The sequence below is a fragment of the Myxine glutinosa genome, chromosome 9 (genome assembly GCF_964187855.1).
Source record: "Myxine glutinosa chromosome 9, kmMyxGlut1.1, whole genome shotgun sequence".
Classification (NCBI taxonomy): Eukaryota; Metazoa; Chordata; class Myxini; order Myxiniformes; family Myxinidae; genus Myxine; species Myxine glutinosa.
The window spans coordinates 108,205,409-108,213,999 of NC_136269.1; the positions used below are offsets into that span (position 1 = coordinate 108,205,409).

Here is an 8,591-nt window from a genome sequence, read left to right on the forward strand (position 1 = left end):
TATAATTATTTAATATTTTCCTTCAATCCTATATGGCTGCCACACCGTGTGACCAATGATGTTTTCATCATTCATGATCATCTTTTAATCACCATGCCTTGTCAATGACATGAAGTTTCGAGTCAATCGATTTGGTGGTTTGGGAGATGTTTTTTTTTAAAGGTTTTCGGTTAAATCCAATATGGCTGCCAAACCATGTGACCCATGTCATAAATTTAATATTTCAATACAAATGACTTCACCTCTGAACCTCTTATTCCTCACCTCTTAAATGATCCAAATGACTTGACCAACGGTTGGCGTCTGGAAGGGCATCCGGCCATAAAAACATTGCCCCAAACAGGGAACCATGATTGTCATGGGGCCCGCAAGGCTAACCCCCGCTCTAGCGGGGAAAATGGCCTTAAAACGATCATTCATTCATTCATTCAATACAAATGGGTCATAGATGTGCATGCAATTTCAGATTTTTAGGATGAGGAATTCGATTAAAACGTTAATGCTGGTATACCACTTCACCTATGTCATCATTACCATGCATTTGTTCCCCATTGGGAGTACTTGACAATGAGCCAAGTGTCAAATTTTTTCCGTTCAGCGGTTTCCGAGGAATATTTTTTTAATTATTTGCGTTTAATCCAAGATTGCTGCCATATCACGTGACCTATGACGTCATAAAATATCATAAAATCCTTCTGCATGGGTGTCACTACTACCCTGAAAGTTTAGTCTCAATCGGACGTGTGGTTGAGAAAAACGAGGTTTAGCCCGCACGGACGGACAACCCGTAAACAATGAATCCGGTTCCGAAAACATAATGCGTCTGTCATAAAATAAATAAATAAAATTTGATTTAGAACAGCACCAGGAAATGCCAGGTACTCCTACTCGTTCATAAGAGCAAGAAATAAAATTGGTGAAAAAATCGAGCAAATATGAACTAAAAGTTAACGATATTTATATAAAACCAGTGACTATGTAAAACAACTCGTCAGAGAAAAGCTTCCCAGCTCCAAGCAGAGGAAGTGCAGGGATAGGTGATGTATTGCATGTGGATTATGGATGAGGTGGTGCCAATGGGGTGGAACTCTGGTCGACAGCCAGACAGGACGAGGTTTGCAAGGCCCCATTAACCCTTTGCCTGAATGCTTGTAGTGAGCCACCAAAGCAAACTGAAATCTCACTCCCAAAATAGAATCGACTGTGGAGAAGCTCCAGATGGTGTTAAATCGACCGTTGTGCTGCACCCTTCTGCAGCCATTGAAATTTGCTGTTAATATCACACTGAGGTAGCCAGTACTCGTGTTCAGTAAAATTATAGTTCCTCATTTGATTTTGGTGTTGGGCTAGCGGCTAGGGTGCCAGCTTAGGATACCAAGGATCCTGGGTTCGAATCCCGGTCGATCGCTGAATTAACGCCAGGGGGGTTGACTCAGCCTGTCATCCTTCCGAGGTCGGCAAATTGAGTACCAGTACACTGGTAATTCCCTGTTTATCGTAAAAAGGCGACAAACAGGGTTGGCGGCAGGAAGGGCATCCGGCCGTAAAACATTGCTTCAAAAAGGGGACCAAAAAAACAACAACAACCACGGTCCCCGAAAAGGCCAACCCCCGCTTTGCGGGGAAAAATGGCCTCTAAACGGTGGTTTTTATTTGATTTTGGTGAACGGTGGAATTCTATGGCCTTAGCAAGCTGTTAAACATGTGACGATTATACAGCATTTTGTGCTATCGTGATGGCAAGGAAGTTTGTTGTATCATTTTAAATCGAGCTTTGATCAACTTTGAAGGTTTATGCCCTGGCACAAGACTGCTTCAAAATGACTGACGTATTTCCATCTCAATCCCACAAGGCATACGCAATTACACCAACCCACACTACGTAGGCACAGCTCCTGCTCACGGAGACATCTTCATACAATTATTATATCCAGGCTTTTTGGAAAAATAAAAAATGGGTGATATTGTAATCGGCGTCTGACTGTCCACCACGCTATCCCAAAATTGGTGTGTTGAAATTCAACAATTGCGGTAGTTGTGATCACTAAATGGCAAGAAGGTGCAAGAGCAGTGTATTTGGCACCGCTCCCTCATGTGGGGTCAAAAGGTCAAATCCCCAAAAATGCAATTATGGGCACATTTTAAAACTTTTTAAAATGAAACTTTGTGTATGCAATCAGCATTGGGGGATGCATATAAAGTACGTCATTTTTCTTTTTATTTGATCGATGGTTCATGCCCCAGGGATTGGGGGCTTACGGTCACGGGTCAAAAGGATCTTCTTTTTTTTTTTTACGGCATAGCCCGTATGCCTAAGCCATCCAGAAGTTTGTCTGTTCGTATGTATGTATGTCCCTCACAGATGTCACCAATCAGAGCTGAGGATTTGGTCACATGACAGGGTGATCCGATGTGATTATGTCTGTGATGTCATTATGGCGTACGACTGCTGACCACACACCGCCATTTTGATTTCTATGCAGTTTAGGCCGAACATGTAATCGAACCTGTCATATATCACAATCGCCATGCTCTACCTTTACGTTTTTCATTCAGTGTGAAGCAAACAAACCAATAATTGTTAAAATGACCATCAAATATCGAAAGCATCGGTGTTGCGGGTCTTCCAACGACACAGTACGTATAGGCCTTGGGCTTCATGCATTCGTGCCTCACCCTCAGGCCGCTTCAGAAAAAAATAGCCCAGGTTTCTTGATACAGTAGTATCATTTTCTTAATGTCAATAATAATAATGTACGATAGTAAATATAATCGTAACACTGCAATATAAACTTCTTTTTTTTTTTTTTTTTTTTTGGTGTGGCTTCATCCAAGAAGGGACTATGGTGTTTCGGTGCTCCTACGAGCACCACCAACCACATTTCCGGCATTGCAAATGGAAATCTGATGAAGCCTGATGAAATCTTTGGCTATTGTGCTTTTTCTTTTGGCATTTTCTGTGCTATTTATTTTTCACTCCCCTGCCCCCCCCCCTGCCCTCCCTTTAATGTGCCTCCATGGTTTCTTCTCTTCCCTTGTTCATTCTCGTGGCTGCAGTGCTCGTGTGCGTCAAGGCAAACAAGGACGTGCATGGAGGTGCAATCAATTTCAAAGCTTTCAAAGTGGCAAAATACCTGCGAGATTTGGGCTACTGACCACAGTCGACTCTTCTCCCCCGTCCTTCTCTTCCACCTGGCTTGACTTTATTACTCCAGCTTGTTAATGTTATGCAAAAAAAAAAATCCATTCTTTGGTGTGAAATTCAGAAAACTCAGTTTTGCTGAAACTTCCTTCGGGTTTTTATTCTGCAGTGTATCGTCGGTCCCCATCACCATTCTCTTCTTGTCACTCAACTTTCCATGCATCTGCCCAGTTTCCTCACCAATCATGTCATTCCCATGTGTAGACTGTGCCACCTCCACCACCACCATTTCACCTCTGGTCAGTGACGAATTTAAGTTGCTACACACTTTACAAGTTTGTAATTTTCATTGCTGCAAGTTGTTCCATTTGTAATGATGTGTCGCTTTGTCGGGATCTTGACAATGCCGTGACATTCTCTAGGAAAGGACCTGCTTACCATGAGGTGTTTTCTGCAATGTTTAAAAACATAATTTTTTTTTTTTTTTTTTTTGCATATCCAAATAAATTGCACCAACTTTCACAACTATAGCTTTATGGTTGATTAACTTGCTGTGCCGGGACGTTTTGCAGGGTGTTATGAAAATGGCAATTGTGCATCGACGCAATTGGTTTTCGTTAAATTTCAGCGTTTCCGCTGCGTTTGAAGATGTAAAAAAAATAAAAATAATAATAATTGTTCATACGTCGTCAAAATGTCCAAATTTTCCATTTGGTTGGTCCGGTGATGCTAAATAAATGGCCAGTGTGGTTTTTGGGTGTTGACCGGTTAATCGCTCGCACCCATTTTGTTTGTAAAGACGATTTGACTTTGGAATAGTTTGTCGTGTGTTTCGTTCCAAATCGGCATTAAATGTTTAAATCAGCATTAAATGTTGGCGATGGGGCTGTTTCAAGGTGCTTGACCGAGCGGCCATCTTCCCCGCATCACCTGTAACATCTGCTGCTAGACAACTTTTTTTTCTTTTTTTTTTGATCTCCAACCTGCCAAAATCATTTGCCTTGCTTGATCTTGCCGTTGCTACTTGTCTGTGTCGGAATTTTGGACGATAGAAAGCTAGGTGAAGTTGCCCAAATTGTGTGAGTTTCCTTCTCTTTATCCTACATCCCTTTGTAACATGAATCCTGCATTCCAAATTTCTGGACCAATGTAGCTCTTACGTTCATCGTCATCGTCATCGTCATCGTCATCCAGAGCATCTGTAGCAGGTTGGTCTCTTCATGGTCCTGTGTCTAAATTGGCAAGTTGAACTTTCCAAAAGTTGGAACTCGTTTGAAAACTAATGACCTTATTCTAATTGCAAGTTAGAATTTTTTTTTCTTGTTGATTTTTCTGCCATCGATTGTTGGGGCGACTTGTTTATCGTCAGTCTTGGGGGTGTAATGCAAAGGCAACAAGCTGTTGCAAAAGCTGCACAAATGCTCATATTGGGTAATCATGGACTGGGTGTTTGGTTTAGATTCCTTCCCTTCCTCCCTTTCTCTTGCAGCTGAACGGCTGTGGTGATGGCTTTGTTTATTACCATTTGTATGTTTGTGCTGAGGACAAGACAATAAATGCTTGTTCCAAAATGGCTTAAGCAATTTGTATAGTAATTTGAGGCAGTGACCTAATTTAATCGTTCCATTGACTGCTGTACGACTGGTTCTAAACTAATTAACTGGGCCTCAATAATACTGAGTCAATAGTGGTGTAAAACTTCGGTGCGTATTAAGCGTATCCTGGTTTTATGAAGACTAGCATGTAGCTTGTTCATTTCATATTTCATATTTAATTCATATTTTCATATGTATTACTTATGTTTAATTCACTTTTTATTTGTTTATTTCATTTATTTCTTTATTATTTTATTTGGACAACCATCTTCCAATGAAGACCTCGATGACCGTGTAGCTGTCATCTCTTAAAATCCCACATTGTTGGGGTGTCGTGCGACTGCCAACAATATATATGTTGGCGGAAGACATGTATGGAGGGCCACAGCTTATCGTTCACCTGAATGATGGCACACTGACTGATACGATGTCATCCTTCTGAAGCACCAGTCAAAATTTACCAACTGGGTGAATAATTTAACCAACTAAACATCAAAACAGGTTTGTGTGTCTGCTCACTTATTGTCCCCCGTCGCACGCGGAGTGAAAGGGGGACTATGGTTTGTGTGTACGTGCGTAAGCGAAGGACCGAATTCTAATTTGGTGTGCGGGTGCAACCCACGTCAAAATCCAAGATGGCCGCCGCCATGTATGTCTGAACCTTGTGAGCGGAATATCTTGAAAAATAAGCGAAGTACCAACTTCTAATCTGGTGTGTGGGTGTACCGAGTCATAAGGAAGAACGCTATTGAAAATTGGGTCACCACGTCAAAATCCAAGATGGCCACCACCATATACGTATATGTCTGAACGTTGTGAGCGAAATATCTTGAAAAATAAACGAACTACTAACTTCTAATCTGGTGTGTGGGTGTATCTACGCATAAGGAAGAACGCTATTGAAAATTGGGTCGCCACGTCAACATCCAAGATGGCCGCCTTGCGTCTTCCACTTTGTCAACTCATCACTTCACCGACGGGGGACCTAGGTGTAACGCTTGTTTATTTATACATCGGCTTTTCCCCATGCATTGGGAGATGGTGTTTTGCAATCACTTGTCTGTCTGGGCCATAACTTTATTTATTTGTTTTTGTATGGGCATATTTGCATTTGTCCAAAATGGGGGAAAAAAAAAAAAATTGTCCAAAGGTCAGCGTCACATAAAATAGTCAATTTTCATCCAAATTACTTGAAATTTTAAGAATGTCTATTTGGTCACTGAATTGGTTCACTAATCAAAAGCTAGAAGCTGATTTTATTTTTATGATGAAGGTCAAGGTTGCATAAAATCAATTTCTATCTGATTGACTTGAAATTTGAGCAGCATTTGCATATTGGGTCATTTGAGCAACGTTTGCTATTTCTTTTAAGGTCGAGGTCACCTAAAATCTTCTTCTTCTTTTTTTAAACCTTTTGTCATATTTAGCATGAAGAAAAAGTTTGAATACCAAGCGGATGTGGACAGTCTTTTCAGAGAGACAGAGTGAGATTTGTCAGGATTGAAAGACATGTTCCACTTTGTTCATTTTGTGATTTTTGTCCAGGTCTGCAGAGAGTAAAGAGACTGCTGCCTGAGGGATGAGATATGGAGTGGCAGAGGAGTCATCAGCTAAGAGAAAGGATTTTCCAGAGAGTCAGAGATCATTAATGAAGACCTGAAAAAGCACAGGGCCCAGAACAATGCCTTGAGGAACTCGAGCCTGAACAGGAAGAGGAGATGAGAGAATTCTATTTGGAGCCCCACGTTGACGGACGGGAGAGGACGTCCACAAGCCATGTGTGGAGATTTCCATGGATACCATAAGAAGAGAGTTTGAGCAGGGCGGGGTGCTCGACTGTATTGAAGGCACGAGATATGTCAAGGGAGACGGCTCTGATTTCCTGTTTGGCGTTGAGGACCTCCATCCATGGTTGAGACAGCAGAAGCAGCATGTCCAGAGTAGAATGACCTGGTCTGAATCCAAATTGATGATCAGAGATCAAGCCATTGGAGAGGAGGAAGGATTTGATGTCAGAAGCGATGATGGATTCCATGACCTTGCTGATTAATTGGGAGCAGGCTGATTGGTCTGTAGTTGCAAGGATCTGTTTTTTTTCACCTTTGTTGTATTATATAAAGTGGTAATGCTGGTTGATTTAAAAGTTTGATGGCAGATTACCTTGAGCAAAAGAGAGGGTGAAGAGAATAGAGAGAGAGGGTGAAGAGAATGGAGAGAGAGGGCGAGATAGAGTGGCAGAGCAGGATGTTAGGACCCGTGGACTGATGCCGTCTGGTCCGGTTGCAGAATCAGAGTAGAGGTTTGACAGAAACTTCAACACCTTGTCATCCTGCTCTGCCGCTCCACCTCACCCTCTCTCTGTTCTCTTCACACTCTCTTTTGCTCAAGGTCATCTGCCATCAGCTTGGAAATCAGCCAACATTACAGCTTTACACAAGAAGGGTGAAAAAACAGATCCATGCAACTACAGACCAATCAGCCTGCTCCCAATTATCAGCAAAGTCATGGAATCCATCATTGCTTCGGATATCAAATCCTTCCTCTTCTCCAATGGCTTGATCTCCGATCATCAATTTGGATTCGGACCAGGTCATTCTACTCTGGACATGTTGCTTCTGCTGTCTCAACAATGGATGGAGGTCCTCAATGCCAAACAGGAAATCAGAGCTGTCTCCCTTGACATATCTCATGCGTTCTATACGGTCTGGCACCCAGCTCTGCTCACCAAACTCTCCTCCTTTGGTATCAATGGAAATCTCCACGCATGGCTTGCGGACTTCCTCTCTAGTCGTAGTCAGTGTGGCCCTGAATGGATTTGTCTCATCTCCCCCTTCCTGTTCAGGCTGGAGTTCCCCAAGGCAGTGTTCTGGGCCCTGTGATTTTTCTGGTCTTCATCAATGATCTCTCCAACTCTCTGGAAAATCCTCTCTATCTCTTTGCTGATGACTCCACTCTCTGGCACTCCATACCTCATCCCTCAGATTGGCAGTCTGCAGCCCTGGACAAAATCACAAACTGGTCAAACAAGTGGAACATGTCTTTCAATCCTGACAAATCTCACACTCACTATGTCTCTCCGAAAAGACCGACTGGACAACCCCACAATCTACTTTCTCAACAATCCTCTCCAAGAAGTTCCGTCACTCAAGCTTTTGGGTCTCACTATCTGCCATGATCTTTCCTGGGAAAACCACATTTCCAAGCTGGCCTCCAAAGCCAGTCGCTGACTGGGCATCCTCTGACGTGTGAAGTCCTTCCTTGGCACACCTGAACTCCTCACAACATACAAGGCTTTCATCCGCAGCTCAATGGAATACTGCTCTCCCCTCTGGGCTGGTGCTCCTGCCTCACACCTAACTCAGCTTCACGCTGTTGAAACCAAAGCTTTCAGAATCATTGGAATCTCCTGCGATGAAGCTGATTCGGAGGGCCTTTCACTCTTTGTCTCTTTCTGAAGGCAGGTTGATGGTCTTTCTGTCTTCTACAGACTCCTCTCCGGCCTTGCTGCCCCTGCTCTCTCTGTGCTGTCCCCCAAGTATCCCGACCAGTCGTACAAGATCTGCCAGCAACCCTCTTCTGGTGAAATTGCCAAAATCAAGACTCTCTGCTCACTTTTATTCCTCTTTACTCCCACCTCTGGAACAAACTCCCTCACTCTCTTCAATCCCACTCTTCCCTCCAGGTCTTTAAAACAGCTGTTCACCACCATCTATCTTCCCCCATCCAAAATCTTGATCTTTTCTACCCCTGTTAATTCACCCGATCCACTTTTTTGAAATAACGACCACTTTCCTGGAAGTCCTAGCAGTCCATATGTTTTATACCTCTCCCACCCCTCCCTTCCCCTGCCTTTC

General features: G+C 42.9%; 1 protein-coding gene across 1 annotated transcript in view; it reads left to right on the forward strand.

The window, feature by feature from the left end:
• PFN2 (profilin 2) overlaps nt 1–4,716 on the forward strand; it is a 70,123-nt gene extending 65,407 nt beyond the window's left edge. Inside the window, exon 3 of the mRNA XM_068128584.2 lies at nt 3,058–4,716. Coding sequence (XP_067984685.1) covers nt 3,058–3,155 — 98 coding nt within the window. The 3' untranslated portion in view covers nt 3,156–4,716. The remainder of the gene's footprint in view (nt 1–3,057) is intronic.
• The last annotated feature ends 3,875 nt before the right edge of the window (nt 4,717–8,591 follow it).